Raw genomic sequence first — 24,153 nt, 5'->3', positions numbered from 1 at the left:
TCCCTAGTGTTTGGATTGTATTAAATGACATAACTTATGTAGCATATTTCTCAGGATTGCCAGTTGAAAGTTAAAATCTATTGGGAGTCAATGAAGATAACGATTATAGAATAAGCTGTACATGAAAAGTGTAAAAAGTTATTAATTAAAACTGGCTAGAGAGATATTGAAGAAAAAAATTAAATGAGAGCTGTCTCGAAGAAAAAAGAGTAATTATTTCAATATTTGGAAGCTGTTTATTAGGGTAAATGAATCATTTATAGAACTCGTACTATGCTATTCTTTTTGTCTCATTCGATATGAATTTGACAAAACAATTTAATTCTGAAACAACTATTATAAAAATTTTATACAGCAACAGAGAACACTCTTCCAGCAAGGAAATGGCAGCAACAAGTCTTTAAAAAATGTTTGTCATTGGCAGCATCAAAATAGCGCCATCCATGCTGGAGAAAGCTTCCTGCATTTTTGAATGTGCCAACACATCTTTGTTTATCTACATTTTCACTCAATATCTGATTAAGAATCTCCTATCTGCTATTTCTTGTGTAGTATTGTTAAAACGTCTTCGCGTCTCACCTATCTCAGGATTTACAGCAATGAAGCAGAGGATAAATAACTTGGACTAATTATAAAGGGATCTCCCATCACAAATGTGGCGATATCTGGGATATTGCATAGACATTGGCCGTGTCAACGATGAGACATGCAAAGAACAGCTATAGAAACTTGGATAACTCTAGTTCCCCGATAAACTTTATTTATTAAAATAAATTAATTACAGTACGGTTTATTTTGGTCCCATTCAATATACATCACCCTATATACGAGGGCTATCTAAAAAGTATCCGACCTTTAATTTTCCTGTGTAAGGTAATGATGCTAGGGCGGCGCCACTGTGCATAGGGGAAGAAGACAATTTAATGCGCATGCTTGAATTTTTTCTCCACATTTGAGAGTGTCAGTCGCTGCCTGCTGGAACTGAGTAAGGTGCTATCATAAGTGTTCGTCGGATGTTTTATTCTCGCAGGATGACGGAACGAGTTGAGTAAAAATACTGCATCAAATTTTGTCAATAGTTTGGCGATTCTTAAAGCGAGACAATTCTTAAGATTCAGCAAGTGTTTGGAGACGATGCTATGGGATTAACAAAAGTGAAGGTCTATTTAAGCTGATAAAAAACGGCCCCATATCAGTGAAGACGTTTAAGAATAAGCACCGGAAGGACAAACAGTGAAAAAAAGCGTACTATTAACATGTCAGTGACTCAGAATTCTAGTTCGGCGCAAAAGACCAGACCTCTGGACGACGAAAAACTGGCAGTTGTATCATGACAATGCTCTAGCTCATTCATAAACCTGATCCAGATTTTCTTGGCGAAACACGGAATCCCAGCGTCTCCAGATATGGCTCCTTAAGACTTCTGGTTGTTTTCACCATTGAAGAGACTGTTGAAGTAGTTCAGAGATAAGCAGATTTTTTAAGTAGAGAAGAGATAATGCAGAATTCGACTACAGAGATAAATACCATTCCAAAAGAAGCCTACCAGGATTAGTTCGGCAATGGAAGGATCGTTGGGTTAAGTGTGTGAATACGTAAGGTGCCTACATTGAAAGGGATCAGAATCCCAATTTCGTCATGTAAATATTAATTTCCTGGTCAAAGGTCGGATATCTTTTTGACAACCCTAGTATACATATTATATATATATATATATATATATACAAAAGTATTAAAATCAAGTTAATAAAAAAATCAAATAAAAAAGAATCCGGCCTGAAGACTTTTTCAAGGGTCACCCTCAGGCAGGGATCGTGACCAAAAAATCCCCTGAAATTCGGCCCGAGAGATATACCATTTTAACAGAAAGGAAAATACAAAACAACAAATTATAAGAAAATAACAACTACTAAGTAAAAATACAAAAACAAAAATAACAATAAAAACATTCATCTGTGTTTTAGAAGTAGCTGCAGTTGCCCTCTCTAAATACTATGAAGTTTTTTTCTGTTCCTTTTTTGGTTTTAGTTTGAATAAGAAATAATTTTTAGTTGCATTTTCGATATATATATATATATATATATATATATATATATATATATATATATATATATAGAGAGAGAGAGAGAGAGAGAGAGAGAGAGAGAGAGAGAGAGAGAGAGAGAGAATAAGTATGAACCTTTCTTTTGAAAAGAAAGAAAAACCTTTTCTTTTTGCTATCACTCAAAGTAGCGATTTTCATCCATCAAATTGACAAAGGATTGTTAATAGTATCATGCCCAAACTTAAAACTGATTCTTCCCATATATGAAGCTATTAAAAGCCATTGTATTTATTTAGAAGATTTTAAAACATAATTAACTTATCATTGTATTTCAATCAGATCATCCTTTAGAACAAAGATATTTTTTTCAGCAATCCATTCATTCATTAATATTTCATGTGAGATGACAATTTTATTTCCATTAATGATTTGTTAAAATACGCATTGTAGTAGATCGACTGCAATCGCTGCTATTTTTAGATTTAATGAAATCGTTGTTACTGTATTTTTTTGCTGCCTTGACGTCTACAACGCATCTGTATATTTCTTTTATTATAACTTCTCATAAGCTATAAATATTGCTAAGCTTTCAGCTTAGAATAATAAATATTTATTATGTATTCTCTTTTTAATGATTTTCTCTTTTATGTCAAATGGGATTTCATGTACAAATTACAAACTAACTTCAATTAATTAAATTTTGACATATATCTTTATAAATTTCAGTAGAGGTAACACAGTAAAGATATTTTGATATTTCCGCCGATAATCTGAAAGTTGAATAATTATAGTATCAACTGAACAGACATTTTAAATTTCAAATTAATCTCACTTTTAAGTGAAAGGTTTTCCTTAAATGAAGTAAGTAAAATTGTTTCTCAAAGATTAAACAACTTTAAATTCAGTCGAGAAATAAAGACATATTTTCAGCTCCTGTATAAGCTTTGAATACAAGTTCAGTTGAAAAGGATTTTATAGAATAGATTAAAATGTTACTATTATGAGTAAATAGCTTATAAGACATGATTTCTTCTTCTAGCTTATTATTATTTTCAATTATTATATAAATATTTTATCTTCTTACTAACAGTCACTTACTAACAGTCTTACTAACCAGTCACAAATTCAAGAAAATTTGAAAATTAATTATGCAAATTGTTCTAAACTTTAAAGATGTTTGAATCAAAAGAAAATATTTTGATATAAGAGATGTTAATTAACAATTTTTTGACTAAAATTAAATTATAAAATGATTTGAATGTTTGTTATTCTATTGTACCTAAAATTAATTTTTAAGCATTTTTTCCCTACATATCTTTAAACTGAAAAGCCATTTAAGAAAATACTTTAAATATTATATAATTATTGATAATAATTAATATTTTAGTGAAAACTTATTTTAAATTCTATTCAGATTAAAATTATAAAATCTCAAATGGATATTTAAAATGTTTCCTATAGATTCTTTTTTTTTTTTTTTTTTTTTTTTGTAAAACATAATTTTTAATGATATGGATAAATGCTGAGTGGAAGAATCTGATTTTGGGGATTTCCGAAACTGAAATTTAATTTCGATCAAGTTTCAAAATCAATTTAATTTTATAAGATCTTAAAAAAAACTTTAATATTAAATTTTTATGATATTTTTTCTATTGTAAATAATTTACAGTAAAATTATTTGAAATATGAAAAAAAAAAAAAAAAAAAAAAAACGAAATGACTTAACGATAAAGATTACATTACAGATTATAATATCTGATATGTACAGTAAAAAAGGATGGTATTCATCTGTTTCTAACCTATTCTGCTTTAGTTTAATATCGTTTACAATATAGAAAAGGAAAGGCAATAGATACAGAATCCAAGAAATGTCTATATATTAGATGAAGTCTATTTGCGTGACTTGTTTTGTAATAAGAACGAACCTTTTATTTACATTGTTTGAATAAATTAATGTCTTATTTTATTTCACAGATTTTTGAAAAACTGATTGAACAGATTTTACAAATATTTTGTACAAGACCATTCTATGAATTACATTTAAGAATTTTGAAAGAAAAACGTATCAAACAAATTCCGTTAGTTGCAATGAAAAAAATATTTTAAAATTTGTTTCTGTCATAAATATGTAGCTTCATAGAAATTTTGGGAAAAGATTAATTTTCTAGATTTTTCAAAGCATTACTTTATCTCCATATTCAGAATAAATTTCATTCAAAGAATTTCATATATCTGATAGTAGAAATTTTCTGGAATAATTTTTATTAAATTTTTTTCAAAATACTTCTTAGAAATGTAGTTATAATTTTAATAGAAAAGAAAGGCAAACTCCCTGTTGCAGTGAAAAATATAAATTTCAAAGTTAATATTTTATGAAAAATATAACATTTAATAAAGAAGTTTTTTTTTCAATTTTTTTCAATTCCTACATCACATAAGATTTAAAATAAATTTCATTACAAAAAGAATTTCTTATATATCCACCTTCTATGCATTATGAAAATATTAACATGGAATAAAATTATTTATCTTATTATAATTTCTTTTATTTCCTTCACTATTTATTTTCCATGAAAATTCCCTTCGTATTCCAAAATTATTTTTTAACTTCAGAAATTCCTTTGATAAAATTATTTTTTAAATTTTTCTTTAAGTCTCAGTCACTGAACCTATTTCTAGACAATACAACATGATAAAATGTTCGTCCTTAAGATAAATTTATCTTTTCATGCTCCCAAAATAAACATGTTAATTTTTTTTATTTTAATTTTCAGAATGCAAAACAAATAAATAATTCGTCCTTTTCTACAAGAAATGGAAAATAAAAATCACCATATTACGAATATTGCAATATTTATATAATTCAAACAGAAAAATGCACATATTTTCTGCTAATTTTTTCAGATCAAATTTCTTTGAATTTCTTTTAATCCTTGTGATATCGTGATTAAATTGAAAGAAATTTTTTTAAATATATTTGAAACATCTTTTAAAATCTAAATAATAATTTTTGAGTTTAAAATTACTAAAATGTTACGCTTTAAAAAAAATCAAATATCATAATTTACTGTAATATAAAGCTCTATAAATTTATATTATATTAGTTTTTTTCCTAAGTAACAAAAAATATGATCCTTAAAGTTACGAATATATTTTTATTTATCTATTTTATATGCAATTTAAAAGATAGGAAGCTTTGCATTTTTTTCTGGTAATTTTTTAAACAAACTATAATATTATTCTAAAGATATTGCTGTTTCTGCATATATAAAAAAATTAAGCAATGTATCTTAAACCAGTTTTTCCGATGATTTTCCTTTTTGTTTCTTAGTACCGAAATGTGAAGCTCTAAAATTCTAATTATTTTATTTATTTATTGCCTGTGATATAAAGTTTCAAAAAAGCATAAATAATATAATTTAATACATTGAGTTTTTTTTCTTATCAAAGCAAATAATCTTATTTCAATAAGATTAAAGATTATTATCATAAGACTTCAAACTATTAACGCAGTATTACAAAGTATTTCATTTTTTAGTGTATTTTTATATGCTTTTTGCTAACATATAAAATTTTCAAAAGTAATCCCATTTTAAGAAACTTTTTTTACATCAATATTTTTTTAGATTACCTTGAATTGATTCCTATGCATTAAATCTGAATCACAATATTGATATATATGCATCTAAAAAAATAGGAATTAATCTTTATTATATGAATTAGTTAAGAGATTTTTAGCCAAAATTATGAAATGATTAATTATGAATTTTTCCTACATGATGAAGTGCTATATACCCTAATACTAATATATATCCAACAAATCGCGTTCATATCTAAGAATAATTTCCTCTTTACTAAGTCAAATTAAGGATTAAAATCTTTTAAATCAAAAATCACTATATTTGTATAAAATATTTTATCCATTGTATATAAGTACTAAAAATAATACCTTCTTATGGTACCATTTTGTTAAAACGAGAAGTTTTCTTTTTATTTTATTAATAAAAAAGGAAGGAATGGCAGTGATAAAACATACAAAGAAAAAAATGGTTGGGTGACCCAAGGAAAAGAAAGACGTAACTACCGGAAAAATTGGTTCCCATGAAAATGTTTCAGGATTTAAAAAAAAATGTATCCAACAAACAGCCATTTTTTAAAATTCTCTATTATTTTTTATGCATTTTAAACTCATTTTGCAAATATTATGCATTTAAATCGGGGAAAGAAATACTTCCATAAATATTACATTTGTTGTTATGCGACTTTTTTTGTTTTTTACTCTGATTAAAATGGCGAAGGAGAAATTTATTGACATTATCATTATCATACATATTAAAGAACAGATAAAGGAATACTAACTTCCTGTCCACGATTTATAAATCTTTTACGAGGAAGGCATTTAACCTTATATTTATTCGAAACAAATATAATTTTTCTTATATTAATAACGGTAAAATGTTAAACCATCGTGTCATCAGATATTTAGATAGGACATTGGAAAATTAAAGTATTTTTGCCTCATATTATTTCAACAGAAAATATAAAAAAAATGAATATAATTAAAAATAAATGACTATATTTTCCTGGTAACATGATGGAAATTCACAAAATAGCTTAGCATATTTTTATAATATTTAAAATATAATTATGTTAGTATAACAGAAAGCTAATTTATTTGGAGATAAGTACTACTAAGAACACTGAATTTTGAAAAAAATAAATCGACTTCTTAGTGTATTTAGAAATACAATTTATTAAGTATATTCTTTGTTTCAACATTGAACTTCAATATAGATTTGAAACATGTTTCCTGAAAAATTTTAATAGCATATTATTAAACGCTGTCAGATGAAGAAAAGAGGCAATTTTTAGTTTATCAGAATAATGCCAAAATAATGAATTGTGCTGTAACAAAATATTCAATTGAGTCAAACATCAAGGTATTTTTATAAAAATAAGTTCTTTAGAGATTATATATCTTAAAAGAGTTTTTTTAATCCATTGAATTGATGATATATATGTTGAAAACAGTAAACGAAAGTATAGGTTCAACTTTTACAATTTATACATGAGGTTACTAATTTTTACATTTACTTAGGAAACCAAGCAAATAATAATGCTGACAAACATTTTGAAATGAAGCATGATATTCAAATGGATAGTGGTAGGGGTTTTGCATCATTTTGACTCTCAATTGAAAAAAGTCTGTGGCACAATATTGTGGAAGCTACTAGACATTTTATCTACAGGTAAGCAGATACGGATACTCGAAGGGAGATAAGAATAAATAAAGAAAATCCAAATACATGATAATAAATAGATTGTAAGGAATCTCGTTATATTTTCTATTTGGATATACACACAAAGCATTCTATGCACTTCCTGATCCTCTTAACTCTGGAATATCCAGAATGTGAAGGAGGAGAGTCTTCAGTTTCAAAATTTTCTTATAGATTAATGCATCTTCCATATCATGATCATAAATAAATTGTAAAGGATATCATTATATTTTCTGTTTGGCTATATCACACAACGCATTCTATGTACAGTCTGTTCCTGTCAATTCTGGAATATTCTGGGACACTGAGTGTGTGAAAGGGGGGGGGAGAAGGCTTCAGTTTCAAAATTTTCTAATAGATTGAAATATTTTCCATATAATTTTAAGATTTAAATTGAAATTGAATCGCTTTCCGTGGAGTTATATTGTTGATATTAAAATTGTAAAAATAGAGTACATCTATAATTATACATATTTTCTATTTATTAATCAAACTTTCTATAATTTCACCCTCTGCACTTAGCCGCCATTCAAACTAACACATGTTTTACCTCAAGGTTGAATCCACAGGAACTATCAGTAGGCAATCAAACGCTTTCCCACACAAAGGATGTATAAAACCTTCAATGGACATAAAAAGCAATAGCAGCTTAAGTTCAGACTGAGTTAAACGTAGGTTATTGGAAACACGCCCCGTTTCCCAGAAGAACTGCAGCAAAAGAATCAAACGTAAAGTCGTGACTTGGGAAAGAAGAACTTTTCAAACAGGCTACTTTATTCTGCTTTTTCTCCAATTTTTTTTCATTTCCTTTTCCGGAAATTTAATTTGTCCTCCGAATAAAAGAGCTTAAGAGTTATTGAGCCGAAAGAGAAGGTTGCGCCGCAAATTGGACGGGGCAGAAATGGAATTTTTTAGCAAGTGCTTCTGTCGTTTTTTCCCCTAGCCCTCTTGTAGCTATCTTTCCAAAGGTTAGGACCTGTTTTTATAAACCTTTGTAAGCTTTTCGCTTAAGCAGGGGTAAATTTAAGTGATATATTTACGCTTTAAGTGGTATTTCTGGTTCGGGAATGGCTTTTTATCCCCGAAAAGTTTAATACCTCTTAAATGAAGTTCGAAAGAGAAAGTTGTAAAACGAGAATTACTGTCAGTGCAAAATTTATTGGATGTGTCTGTTTTGGCCCAAAGAGATTAACTGCACTATTTTGGTATTCATTCGCTACACTAAATGCCTTATAAATATTGGATGATTATCCTGTTTTATGTACCTCATTATGCTTGTGACGAGCATACGTTGTGGTCGTTAAAGTTTATATTTCAATAAGCAGTTTTCTTTTCAGCAGCAATGAATCAGAAAAGTTGTTGTATTTTATGCTTCGCAAATCGCATATAATTTTTAAGTATCATATTGTATTGAAGTTGAAACAATATCAGAAAGAAATGTACAAAATAGAATAGACGATAAGTATCAAAAAGAAGGGGTTGAAAATAAACTTAATAGTATATGAGTATTGATAAAGTCAAAAATATTGCTAGGAAAATGGAACATAAATTGAAATGTCTACGCGCTAGAGATTATATCATTTTTGATTTGCATATTTTTTAAATTAAATATAGTTTTTTAATTTTTATCATAATTGCTTTAATCTGAGATTTTAATTCATAGCAATAACTTATTATATCCTTAGTTAATTTCTATGATCTATCGAAAGTTTCACTATTATCCTGAACTGTCATGTGTGGTTGCTGAGTTATTTGGAGGGGGGGGGGGTAGAAAAAAATGACCCCACCTCTGCCGAAAAGACTAATAGATTTATTTTTAAATTGTTCTTTGTAGTGAATGCCTTATAATTTCGCATAATTATTATCTAAAAGATTACCTAAACTATCAAAAATTAGATGTCAACTACCAGAAATTAGATATCAATTATAAAAAATTAGTATCGCGATTTCGCACATACACAAAAAAAAAATGCACGCTGTGAATTCAATCTTTTCGACATCTTCATCTCTTCAATGTATATTAAGTATTGTTGTTAATAGACCATACTGATGCTATCTGACAGAAAGCATCATGTTCAATTTAAATGGGTTAGAATAGCTGCTGCACCAATGAATGTTGGAGTGTCAATTCACTTTGAAATACATATAAGGTATCTGAGAATATAAGACTTTTTACCGACTTCAGCATTGACTTAAATTTAAAAAAAATCAAATATTATCCTCATCTTGAAAACAAAGCTAGAATGTTTCTGTATCAGCATCAACTGTTCTTAGTTTGTCCAGTAACCATTCCTATGTAAAAAGAAATTGGTGATTTTTATTGGCTATCTACATTAGCTTTCCAATGTAGTCTTTCTAACTTGGCATCGTAATTAATGAGCTTTATTCGAATAATTATTGAACTGACGAAATGTAATATATTGCGAGAGATAATATACTATAGAACCTGATGAAGATTTTAATACTTTTCAATCATGTATTATGAGTTTCTTCAAAACTTTTATGGTTTTCGCATATGAATCGAAGGAATTTCATAAACCTAACTGTAGAGAAATAAGATCACTAATAAATAAAATCCTTTTACAGTGTTATTCATCCAACCTGATGAAGATTTTAATACTTTTCAATCATGTGTTATGAATTTCTTCAAAACTTTTATGGTTTTCGCATATGAATCTAAGGAATTTCACAAACCTAACTGTAGAATAATAAGACCACTAATGATTCTAATCCATTTACAGTGTTATTCATCCAAAATTCAGAAAAGTGTTGTTCAAATATTCTATTTGTCTTATTCTGGTTTTAGTGACGGTTTCGAAATTCCGATTGTTTAAAAAATACAACATTCAAGGATTTCAAAAAACAAATTCTCAAAAAGTATTTGAATTAGTTAAATAGAAATAAAATTGTTCTTTGTATAAAAATAACTTTAGTTGGGTCTTTTAGTTATTTCTATTTTGCTTAATTAATATATAACTTAATAAATAGCTATATTAATTGAAGAAAATAGGAAAGTAGCCAAATTATCTATGTGGATCATATTACGAGCTGAAAAACTATTTTTAAAAATTTTAAATTTTAAAATTAAAACCAAAAATTCTTAATAAGAAAAATTAATGAAAATTCTTTAAACCAAAAAATCTTATATAAGCTTATATTAGTTATAAAAGCTTATGTAAGATAACCTCGGTTATCTTATATAAGCTTTTATCCTGATGTATCAGCGGAAACTTTAAACTTTCACTTAATTTAAGGTGAAATTCTTTTTAGTACCAGATTTCCTGTCATAATACATAACCGAAAGGTTACGACTTATCTTCTCTTATGTAACTTCAAGTTGATCTGCTTCTTATTTGTAGGGTGAAAAGTGAAGATGTTGATGTGGGTGAAATTAGTTAAAGATAGACCACACCAATCTGAATGAGTAAGAGGGCATTTATGGGGAGGAATGGCAACGGACATGGGAGTGTTTTGAACATACTATGTCCTGAAATCGAGAGGAAAGTGCTTGGTTTCTCCAAGAAGTTCTAAGTCTGTAGAATTGCCACATAGTGTCGCAGAATTGTAGTATGCACAACCGTCAATCACATCAGTTCTGCCAATATTGCACAGAATATAGTAGAGAACTGCTCATTTTGTTGCTTAAATAACGCATCTTCGATGCATCCGTTCTAAAACCATACGCTATTGTCAGATTTGCTGCTATAAAGGGAATACTAAACTCAGGATCCCAAATGTCACTGAAGGATATCTGATGCCCTCTCTCAATGATTTGAAAGTAGGGGACAATTATCGTTCCTCTTTCTCAAAATAAAAGTCTTAAAATAGTATTATAAATCTATGTAATAGTGTAAGACATTTGAAATAGGATAACTCTCGAGTCTATGGAATTAGTATATAGTATTGCTGGAGGCACTATGTACAATAGGGTGGAACGAAAATATCAATTTTTAACTTGTAATAGAGCGGAAAAGTTTCCGTTTGGTGTAGATAAAATAAATTATAAATATGAAAAATATTGAAGTATATTTTGAGGTGCCGCAAACACATTAAAGTTTCAAAAATTGAAATTATTGATAAATTTTAAAGTTTCTTTTTACAGAACAATCAATTTTTGATTTTTAATTTGTAATAACGTGAAAAAGTTACCTTTTGGTATAGATAAGATATATGAAAAATATTGGAATACGTCTTGAGGTGGCGCAAGAACGTTAAATGTTCATAAAAACACACTTTTTGCAACTTTTTAAGGATTTTTGTGTGCCTTGATTATGAAATAGAAAGCTTTAAATAGGCGTTGTTATATGAGTAGAAATATAAAAATAGTTTTACTATTGCATTGGCATGGTATTGAGTCATAGCTGGATTGGTTGTTATTGATGTAAGACGGAGATTTGTCTTCGTCCGGTGACAAGGACAGGCCTGGTTTCAAATCAGTAGATTTGCCTTGTTCAGTTGAGTTGGCGTCTCCGCTCCGTCTAATGAGCAAATGATTAACGTAACTGACCTGTTAGTTTGTGCGCTTGTGTGCTTTGCTGCAAGTAAAAATGGCTCAGTCTAAATTAGTGAAGACAAGACAAATGTCGGAGCGTTCTATTTTTGAGAAATTTAGTGATTTGCTTGAAATTGAACCCCCTACTTACGAATTTGTTATGAAGTGCTACTGTTATATTAGGCATACAGTTATATTAGGCTCAAAATTGCTTCAGAAAAGAATACTTCTGTAATTGAAGCATGTGACACTTTAGTTCCCATAATAGAACAAATACGGTCAAGAGCTTTTATTCTCATTGTTTCTAGCAAAAGAATTTCACAAATGATGAAAGCTTATAATGCTAAATACAGGAAATTATTTAAAGTCTAAGAGAAGAAAATGTTCAGATAAGCTTGATTCCACCCTCATAGAATTTAGAGAAGAAGCTATTTGATATTGCTGACATATAAAAGAAGAAAAAAAGTGCCAGTTATGGAACAACATTTTCTAAACGATCTATGCTCTAACAGGAAAATGGTTAAAGGCAATATTGATATGCTACCACAAGGGCTTTGAGGAAGAAAGAAGCAAGAAAAAGTAAAAAACTACAATGTATAATTAAGTTTAATCAACAACAGACAAAAAATACTATTGTGTCATAAACGGTTACTGACCACAATGACAGAGCTGAAGAACAACAGTGTTCTTTATAAAAAGAGGCAAACCAACCAGATCCATCAAATAGACATGAAGAGATAAAGCTAAAAGGTGCCTGTGTCTTTAATATTAAGTTAAAACCTTCATGTACGTATGGTTCCAAACATTTTTTAACCTTATCTCATATTTACGCTGTCTCTCGGACGATCTCAAGAACGTTATAGACCAGATCATTCAAAGAATTAGCAAGGACAAAATATTCTTTTGTCCTTGCTAAGTGGGGAAGGTAAAATTCAAAAGAACTTGGTTCATGACGTGTTTTAAAAGCAAGAACAAAAAGTAAAGACAGAATCAGGAAGTTTAATGATTCAAGGATAAACTTCGATGCAAATGATTACATAGACATGATCTCATGGCTTGAAAATGACGTAACAAATTTTCTTGTTAAAATATGTTTTCAGTGACTTTATGAAAAACTTTACACGGAAGGCATTTGAAACTGAAACAAACAGTATAGAGGACTCGGTTATGGGCTTTCCCCGACTTCCTTGTCTCACGGAAGCAGTGGAAAGATTCATGACGTTGGAAAATGGTTGAAACTGGTGGTCAAATCGGCTCAAAATGTCTGTGGTTCAATCGCAGGAGGAGGATACATTAGAACAAAAATTGACTCAAGTGTTAATAGGCCAAAATTCAATTAAAAAAAACAGTTTAATGTGGCAATGAAGTAAAGACAAACCTTTTGCAGCTGTAACATTTGTAATCATTAAAGATACAAAAGTAAGAAATGCAAAATTTGACATATAAACACTGACATTTTTCCAATTATTATATTTTGTATTAAATAATTTTTCTAGGTGTGATGCTTTTGTAACATTAAATGAACAAAAAATTCATAAAAATATTTTATCAATATTTATAATTTTCCCCTTTTTTTACAAACATTAAGTTCTTTGCAATACGTCGAGATATTGTTGTATTGCAACCAAATTTTTAAAAATACTTTTGGAGCCTAAAAGCTAGCTTTTCCCCATTATTGACAAATTAAAATCAAAAAAAAAAATTTAAAGGCCTATTTTAAAAATTTCAATTTTTTTTACAAATTTAAAGCTTTTTGCGGCACCTCAAGATAATATAATGTTGCAACTAAATTTTAAAAAAATTATTTTTGAACCTAAAAGACAGCTTTTCAGCACTTTTACCAAACTAAAATCTAAAAAAAAAAAAAATTAAGACAATTTTTTTAAAAATCCATTTTTTCACTTCTTTTTTTTTTAAATTGCTTTTGAACCTAAAAGGCATCTTTTCTGCATTATTGCAAAACTGAAATATATATTTAAAAAAATTAAGGTAATTTTCGTTCCACCCTAATGTACAACCGTCAGTCATATGAATTCTGCCAATGCTACAACGAAACAGGTAGTGGACTGTTCATGTTTCTTAAGTAACTCGTCTTTGGGGTATCAGTCCTAAATCCGTATATTGTTGTAGATTTACTGTTAAAGAGTGAAGACTAAACTTAGTATCGCAAATGTCATTGAAAGTGATCCCTCGTACTCTCTATTAATGATTTAAAGAGAGGTGGTAATTTTAATTTCTTTCTCTCAAACTAAAAGTCTCAAAATGATATTGGAAATATCTTTTAATATAATGGTGAATGCTATTTTAAGTTTTGATCTCTTTTTTTATCGCTAATCGATAAGATAACAGTTTTCTGAAAAGAAAGATATTAACAATCTTCATCTATAATAGTTAGTAATTTTAAACCATTCCGCCACGTGCGGGGCAATCATGATTTCATAATCAATAATGCAATCAATTATGCGAGACAAGCTCGAATTACATTATTTTGAGAAATAACATTAAAAGGTACATTTTCTTATCACTTACAATTCATGTCGAGAATAACAGAGCTTTGCACAGGCGGCGATATTTCGTTATTACTCGCTTGACACGTCAGTGTTGCCATCAGGTCTCGGCGTTGCAACTTCGAGATTACCAACTCGTTCCGTATTATCAAGGGTGACATTATTTCGTAGCTGTCATCTATCACTTTGCTGGGTCCTTTGTACCACAACAATGAAGGGGATGGCTTGCCTGAAAGAAAACACGTCAATAAGATTGATGGAAAGGCGACGTCATTCAATAATTTTGAATATAAAATCCTGCAGGAAAAAAAAATGACTTCAAAACAGTTATGATTGATGGAAGAGTGTGCTTGCGTTTATTTTTATCTTGGCTTTGTGACTTCCAATTAAAAAGATAATTTATTGAAAATGTTCTAGCAGCCTTCCAGTTTGATATCAGTCGTGTCATAAAATATGAAACTTGGTTACTCTTTTGAATGAAAAGGTCTGGCTTTGACATTTACTTTCCCTTATTGTGTATCAGGAGTGATTATAATGTATTTATTTTGTGGTTGTCTTAAGAATATAACGCAAAATGCCAGAAGAAAATGTTGAATTTCAATTTGAGCTTTTCATTGTGAGAAATTTTTCAATTAACTTAGAACTTGGAAATACCGACTTCCTTTTATCTATGGTTCCAGCTAATTATAAGATCTTTTTGAGTTATGAAATGATGAAAATTTATCAAATTTATTTAATGAATGTGAACATTATTTTGTCGTTTGTACAAATGATATTACTAACAATATATATCACATTTTCCCTCCTTCAATCTAACGATAAAAATAATTCCATGTTAAATGAAGAGACTATGTGCAGTCTGGATGAAAACTTTTGGTATGAATGCCTTTTATGTTAAAGCTATTATTGTCTTTATATTTGTTAATAATTATTAAAGATTTTTTTCATTATATTGAGTTTTAAGGTCTCTTGATGAATACTTATTTGATGATTTGAGGCATTTATATAAAATTTTAAAGCCATTTGATGAATATTTTTGTGCAGATTATGTAGTTTTGAATGATGTGCAGATTATGTAGTTTTGAATGATGTGCAGATTATGTAGTTTTGAATGATGTGCAGATTATGTAGTTTTGAATGATGTGCAGATTATGTAGTTTTGAATGATGGTAAAAACGGTACTGCACATTTAAATTTTTTTTTCTCAATGATAATAGTTTTAAAACCAGGCTATTAGAGATTATTTTTTAGTATGAATTAAAATGCAGAACTTTTCCTGTTTTTCCGTTTTTTTTAAATATTGTGCTATAAGCATGATTAAAATAGAGTTTTTACTATAATAATAACTAATGCAGTTTCAAAGGATTATGACACTCCTGCAAAATACAATTTAAAAATGCTTCTAATTCTAGTAAACAATTTTTATAACACTAGTAACTAGTAAACAAGCACTCGAAGTCTACAAGATATTTACTCAAATTAATTATCAAAGTAATGTACTTCATTAAAAAAAATATGTGAATAAATATAAATTTTCTAAAATTTATTTGAATACAACAAAACAATTTCAGTAAAAATTCCCCCAAATAAGCAGCACAATTTGTAGAAACGAAATTCAAATGAATTCTATTTGATTTGCTATGGTTTTACTATTTCAAGCTGCATTTATCTATTTCTCATACGAGATAAAATGGGATGATATGAAAATGGCGAAGTCATAACTCTTAAATAAAAATTTTGAGCAGAAAAAATGCAATCATTTCACAGAAATACAGCTTTCTTAACTACTCAAGAACGGTATTGTAAGATTTAAAGTGACTAGTAATAAGTTATAGTATTATTTTTCAGTAATAAGTTATAGTATATATTATTTATTTCGCACTTAAGAGCATAGAAGAAATTTATATCAGTTCTAACAATTATTTCTAGCACTGAAATTTACTAAAATCACAGAATATTATATAATAGGATTGAATTTAACCGTCAGCTAACATGTTTAATTCGGTTTTATGCATTCCAATCCATTTTAGTGTAATGATATGCCATTTGGCTTGGCAGGTACAATACTCGACAAGGCCAATTACATAGCTTTACTGAATTTAGGTAATCAGATTAAACGAGTAAACGCATTATCCAGAAACGTTTGACTCAGTTATATTAACGTCCTGTTTAAAAGCAATACTAGGGAAATTTTGGAACGAACCTCGTAATTTTGAACCGTGGTCAGATGATGACGACGACACCTAAGCTAGCACCCCTTTCTTCGAACTTTCGCACCGCACCAGTAGAAGGAATTTTGGCCTCGACGGATTTAACATGCGCCAAACTCACTTACACAACGGTTCTTCGGTGGAATCGGGTCTCGAGCCTGAAATCCTCTTGTTCCGAAGCCGACACTTTACTATCAGGCAACCACTGTTTAACGTTTCTTTTTAGTGTCTGTTAACATTTTTAATTTCTAAATATTTAGAATATTTATAGAAAATCCACTTTCTATACAGAGTACCAAAGCTTCCGAATGGAAGAGCATAGATTCGATTTCGGAATCGGAAAATCATTGTTCAAAATCAGGCTTTACCAAAAATCTAACTTTATATATATCTAGTACACATTAAATCAAAAGGGGCTTATCGTCTATTTATTGAATGGTTTGACAACTTATAAATTTGGATGCCTGCTCTGGTATCGTCCTCGTTTAAATAACAGACTTGAAATTTGCGACTAGAAAAACTTTGACCCTAGACACTTATACACAAAACTAAATAAAATTATTAATCATTCAAGAGTGAATGTATGTTTTAAATATCTTATAAGTGGCATTCCTGATGATACCATTCCTGTGATATGGAAGGCTCAGTAATAGACATTCATCATGCTAATCTAAATATTGTATGAACAGTCATAGGTTTCATAGGTTATTAAATACTTTCCAAAATTAATTCCGGTCGGTTCAGGACCAGCTTCGCTTCAACTAAAGAGTATCTGATGCGTGTAACCGATGTTAAATTTCAAGTGTAACTATGTTCTATAAGATAAAGAAAATATAGAACATAGAATGGAATTTGAAACAGAATTCAAGTGAAATAGAATAGAATTTCAGAATATAATTAATGTAAGTAATACAGAATAGAATTTCAGAATAAAAGTAACGTAAAGTAATATAGAATAGAATTTCAGAATATAAGGAAATTAAAGTAATAGGAATTTCAGAATATAAGTAAATTTAAATAATATGGAATAGAATTTCAGAATATAAGTAAATTTAAATAATATGGAATAGAATTTCAGAATAGAAGTAATGTAGAATAGAATTTCAGATTAGAAGTAAATTTAAATAATATGGAATAGAATTTCAGAATAGAAGTAATATAGAATAGAATTTCAGAATAGAAGTAATGTAGAATAGAATTTCAGATTAGAAGTGAATTTAAATAATATGGAATAGAATTTCAGAATAGAAGTAATATAGAATAGAATTTCAGATTAGAAGTAATGTAAAGTATCATAGAATAGAATTTCAGAATATAAGTAATGTAAAGTATTGTAGAATAGAATTTCAGAATAGAAGTAATGTAAAGTATTATAGAATAGAATTTCAGAATAAAAGTAACGTAAAGTAATATAGAATAGAATTTCAGAATATAAGGATATTAAAGTAATAGGAATTTCAGAATATAAGTAAATTTAAATAATATGGAATAGAATTTCAGAATATAAGTAAATTTAAATAATATGGAATAGAATTTCAGAATAGAAGTAATATAGAATAGAATTTCAGATTAGAAGTAATGTAAAGTATCATAGAATAGAATTTCAGAATATAAGTAATGTAAAGTATTGTAGAATAGAATTTCAGAATAGAAGTAATGTAAAGTATTATAGAATAGAATTTCAGAATAAAAGTAACGTAAAGTAATATAGAATAGAATTTCAGAATATAAGGATATTAAAGTAATAGGAATTTCAGAATATAAGTAAATTTAAATAATATGGAATAGAATTTCAGAATATAAGTAAATTTAAATAATATGGAATAGAATTTCAGAATAGAAGTAATATAGAATAGAATTTCAGATTAGAAGTAATGTAAAGTATCATAGAATAGAATTTCAGAATATAAGTAATGTAAAGTATTGTAGAATAGAATTTCAGAATAGAAGTAATGTAAAGTATTATAGAATAGAATTTCAGAATAAAAGTAACGTAAAGTAATATAGAATAGAATTTCAGAATATAAGGATATTAATGTAATAGGAATTTCAGAATATAAGTAAATTTAAATAATATGGAATAGAATTTCAGAATATAAGTAATATAGAATAGAATTTCAGATTAGAAGTAATGTAAAGTATTGTAGAATAGAATTTCAGAATATAAGTAATGTAAAGTAATATAGAATAGAATTTCAGAATAGAAGTAATGTAAAGTATTATAGAATAGAATTTCAGAATATAAGTAATGTAAAGTAATATAGAATAGAATGTCAGAATTTAGAATAACGTTGAAGAGAATTTCAATCAAAATCCAAAATAACATTGAAAATATTAAAAATCTCATAAATAAACTAATTTTTAATACGTTTCTAAATGTCATTACTAGTCAAACTATTGTAATAATTCGAATCAACAATCCATTATTCGATTTAAAATTAAATTAATAATAAAGTACATGAATTGAAATTCATAAGAATAAAAATAAGTCAACTTAGAAATAATGTAGCATGTTCAAACACAGAAGAGACCACAAAATATTATCTACAAAGTATATTTTTAACTAAAAGTGTATCATACGTGCACTTGAAAATTCAGCATACCTTTTGAAATAACAAATTTATTTTCTAATAATAGATTTAAGTCAAGCTTTCATGAACGTTTCATTTGTTCTTTTAGAAATTGACCGAATAGCAACCTTCTAATAAAATTTTTTCCTTTTTGAATTATGAAAGAACAAACTGCATGTCTAATTAAAAACGATAACAATTATTACTAACACAAATCCATAAATGCATTTCTGCTTAACTGTTTTTTACAAAAAAGTGAAATATTATTTTATTGAAAATTAATAAACTTTATTTCCCAGCTGTGCTTTTGTATCTTAAAGGAGTTGATGAGAACACCAGAGAGAAATCGATTTCTCTACAATCTATCATTTTTCAGGAGAACAATCAAAACTTCTACCTTTTGATTGATTATATTCCAACGACATAATAGTCCTTTGTTGGATGTTGCAATTTTTCGACGTCACTAATGGTTCGATAGTTAATTTATAGAAGATAGTTTATTTCCTGTTATGATTTATCCATTTAACCTTTTTATCAAATAAAAGCAATTTTTCTTTGTGAATAATAGGTCTATGCCAATTAATCAATGATTTATTAGAGATTATTATAAATCCCTGGAAATCGGGAGGATTGATCTAAATAACATAAAAAATAAATTGAAGTAGACATTAAAGTATAACAAAGATTTATTGCAAATATTTTCTGACAGACAGAAGGAAAATAGATATTTCTCAGCCAATTTATTTCGTATATTTGAAAAACAGAAAAAAAGGTCGACTTCAATTTATTTTATAAATCCCGTAATTTGTTTTGCTACTATTCATTTGCAACATAATCAATTTTCCAAACATAAATAATTCCTTAAAAAACTGTTTTTCGTAATGATTGGATGCAGCCAATTCAAGCCAATTTGGCATGATATATGTCAATATATCGCGCTAATTTAATTTAGGAATCATTGCTTTATCTCTTGTAGAAGAAAATGATGAAACAGATGAGAGCTTCAATCATATTTGTAGAATCTGTTATGAATTTTTATGACTCTAGAGAAAAGACTGTTTATATGAGCCAACATTAGGATAGAAGGCAAGCTTACGGAAGGTAAGAACCATACAATGCTACTACGTCCCGCCTATTTATAAGGCACACGGAAAAACTTGAATGACCGGACCGTTGCGACAACATTGGCATTAACAACGGTTGAATTCTAAGAGCCATTACTGGCTGCTTCACAACCCTTCCCGTGGGAAGCACGTTCATTCATCGGTAGAAGGTAGACTACCCATCCAGATGGCGAGAACCAACCACCATGCCGTAAGTTTCTCATTTTCATATCTTAGGTGCCTCCCAGTGGGGTAGAAGGAAATAACTATTAATTCAACAGTGAAATGATTTCGATGGATATAGGTAAGGCACTTATATAAATAAATAAACAATCCATGTAACAAAATACAAATGATCACTGTCATAAAGACATATTAAGTGAAAATACAAACAATGTGGCAGGCACGGAAACATGAACAAAATGAAATACATAGTAACGTACAAAATTTGTACAGGTAATAAAGCAAAGAAGTCAGATACAAACATATAAATATATAAACAGAAGATATAAATAATGGGAGAAAAATTCTAAAACTATGCAAACAAACACAAACAGAATTTGCAGTCAAAGTAATAAGGGAATGCCAGAGAATGTACAAAGCAACGAAAAGGTTGTTTTGCTTTGGACGAAAATAAAGAAAGCAGGAGACGCTGCTATAATATTATTTTGTATTCAATTTATCAGAAGATATCTTTCGTAAATAAATTTAGTGCATGTAAGTATTAAGTCTTTAGCATCCTGCATTTCATAAGGAACGTAGGCAACAAATCGAAATATTCGAAATAGGCTTTGAAGTTTCTGAGTTCATTTAGGAGGTGTGAAATGTCTATGATTAGAGAGAGATAATAAATTCTTTGACGGACTGTACTTTATAGAAAATTTGGTTTAAATGATTCCAGTTTCCAGTGAGATATAACATTCTTTCTAAAGACATTTTATTTTTGTGATGCGATTCTCAAAGAAATCAAATAAATTAGTTATGATGTTTCTTTAAAAAGTCATCTTCCTTGCAATTTATTCCAGTATAATCTAGAACGAAGGAAAAAAAGCATATATATCCTTGATTTGGTGAAACTCATACTGATTTGCGTTAATACTAAATCGCCAATAAATCGAATTTGGGAATTTGTGTTATTTAAGACCCATAAAAATAAGAGAGAGCCGCTGTAAATTAAAAAAAATTTCAAGACAATGTTACCTTATTAAGAATCCAAATTAAAATTTGATTTATGCAAAATATTGCTGTTTAGAAAATACTACATTAGTTTATATTGGTTTATTTTGATTCCTACTTTATCTTGAAAATTGCAATTAAAAAGTCAGTCTTGTTGTTGATTTTTCTGCAATCTGTAAAGCAACTAGTAGGAAGCCTTTAATCAAAGCTTTAAATTCAATTTTAAACTAATTAGAAACCATTCATCATTACAAGGGAGACATAGTTCTTCACTGCATTTATAATTAATTATATTGGGATCAATAATAGTATATCAATAATAGAAACCGGTTCAAAGATATCACTCCACTTCCAGAAACAACACAGAGGAGGATAATTATTTGATTTAATCCTAAATTCCGGCAGTTTACTTTCTTTTCCAAAACAGACCTCCAAATCCGTGAGGCATAATATATGAATGGGACAATATCCTTTTCCAAATATGGAACATAACTTTGGATTCGAGTCTCTTTTTATTTCTGGTAAGTCCTAGATGAATCTTCACCATTGTTAGGTAAATTAAAAATATACCACTTGCAACAAAATTTGCTATTAAGAACAACACCAAGGTACTTCCAAAAATGGAGGTTCTGTCTTGCAAGAAAATACAAATAATTATCGCTTCTATTAGTGAAGGTATTAGTTTCTTTCTGAAATAAAATTTTAAATTTTGGTATGGTGTCGTTAAATTCTGATTTTAAACATTTATCCAGTTTGACATTAGTCTAAAATTAAACTTTGCTTCTTTATTTTACGAAATTTTTTTTCTTTGGATTCTTTTTCTTTCGTTTCACAAATAAAAGAAGTTATAATCTGTCCACTAAATTATTGGTAACAATGTTTCAGAGCAAGACAACATAATCATATCTCCTGAGGCATCCTTTCAGCAAAATTCTTTCCATCGGATAATGCCTTAATGGTATTGCTAAAATCCTATCTTTCAAGAAATTAGAAATAACAGCAAATAAGCTAAAATTAACTATGGGAACTAAGGGATGTCAATACTTTTGGATAAACTTAGCAGGTTACCAGACATCATTTAATGTCCTTTCTCAAATGAAAAATAACAAGAATTTTATGCGTTCTTCCATTTCTTTTTTAAATCTTTGCATAGAATAGCATCAAAATGTATTGGGAGCATTTCTGTGCAGTGAACTAGGTTTAATATTACAGTGTAAATATTTTGGAAGAAATACAAATCAGTTTTGTTTGATATGAGTTTTTCAAAATATGTACTCATAATTAACTGCAAATAGAAAGAAAAAAAAAAACTGAAGAAATTTTTCAAGATGACGAAAACAATCAAAAAATTATTTTATTTTAATATAAGAAGGATCATTCATGGTAGAAGAAGGATCATTTTGTAACTGTATGGGCATATCAAGTCCCATACGGTTACAAAAAAGCGTAATTCTAATTCGGGAGCTCAGCAGCTGTTCTCAGTTTCAAATTTTTCTGCTAGTTGTAGTGATGCAAATCAACTTACTTGTAGGTAGTTACTTGTAGTGAATTATTTTCTAAATCAATATCATGTGAATTTGAAAGATTTCAAGAGAAGAATGTAATGTAAGGAAATCGGGATAGAAGGCGAACACATTAGTTTGTGGAAGTTGTAGGATTCAGCAAATATTTAAAAACTTCCAACATGTATAAATCATTGGATATACTTCAAGAGGGTTTACTGTACAGTCATAGTAAAAAAAGTTAGCACAACTAATACCCAAGAATTCGTTAATTTCATATTTCAGTAGATGAAAATTATGTAAGTATTTATCTTATCAATTGTTATTTCACGACACATTTGCACCATGATACATTTACTACATGATAAATGTACATGTCTCCTAACATTTATATTCATATTACTCTTTAATTTCATAACATTTTTCTTCTTAAGGTTACAACGTATTCAAAAATAAAATTACATTTGCTCATTTAAAAAAAAAAAATACTCTCTTCTTTTGCTTTCCTTTTGTATGGGACAAGGGGACATTGATATACCACAGAAAATACCAAGTACAACCTTTCATACTAATCTAAATTTATGCTTCAAAAGTCATTGATAATTTTGAAATATTATATCACTAAATTGGTAAAATTTCAAATTCCCTAAAAAAAGAAAAAAAAATAGAGAATAAAAATAGGTACTAATGAATAAAACTGACAAATCAAGAATGAAATTAAATCAATAAAAAAGAATTTAAACCAAACTTTTGTTGTAATTAGGTTTCTTAGAAGGAAGATCACATCCATTCTATCAAATTCGCCTTGGCGGAAACTTTACTACACAACAATCGGAACACATAGTTGGGTTCTACTTTCATTTTATTTCATGGAAATCATTGTTTGCTTTATTTGAACAAAGAAAGAGAGATCTGAATATTTTAAAGAATAATTGCACATCATAAGTTTTCGTATTTAAATAAAACAAACCTCCTTCTGTTTCGCAGATCAGATGCAGACCTTCCCCTTCATTGTATGGTCCTATTATCCCAGAAAGCACTTCGCCGTTTATATCTTTAACGATGGGCACGCCCGGAGGCACTGCAAAAGAAATAAACGATATGTTAGCTGAAATCTCTTTGACTCACAGATCTAGATAAATATTGATAAAGAAGAATAACAACTTCAATAAAAAAAAAAAGAATTTTTATTGAATCTTACAAAAAGCAGAAAATTCGATAGAACAATGGTATGTGTTCTTGATATACGCTTCATTCAAATTTTACGATT

General features: G+C 28.5%; 1 protein-coding gene across 1 annotated transcript in view; it reads right to left on the bottom strand.

Moving 5' to 3' along the window:
• The window catches only part of LOC129963375 (nephrin-like), a 557,730-nt gene that overhangs the window by 126,357 nt on the left and 407,220 nt on the right, over window positions 1-24,153 (bottom strand). Inside the window, exons 3-4 of the mRNA XM_056077710.1 lie at window positions 23,854-23,964; window positions 14,345-14,551 (exon numbers count right to left, since the gene is read on the bottom strand). Of these exons, the coding sequence (XP_055933685.1) occupies window positions 14,345-14,551; window positions 23,854-23,964 (318 nt within the window). The remainder of the gene's footprint in view (window positions 1-14,344; window positions 14,552-23,853; window positions 23,965-24,153) is intronic.

This window comes from Argiope bruennichi, chromosome 3 (genome assembly GCF_947563725.1).
Source record: "Argiope bruennichi chromosome 3, qqArgBrue1.1, whole genome shotgun sequence".
Classification (NCBI taxonomy): Eukaryota; Metazoa; Arthropoda; class Arachnida; order Araneae; family Araneidae; genus Argiope; species Argiope bruennichi.
This window is presented reverse-complemented; position numbering and strand designations above follow the sequence as displayed.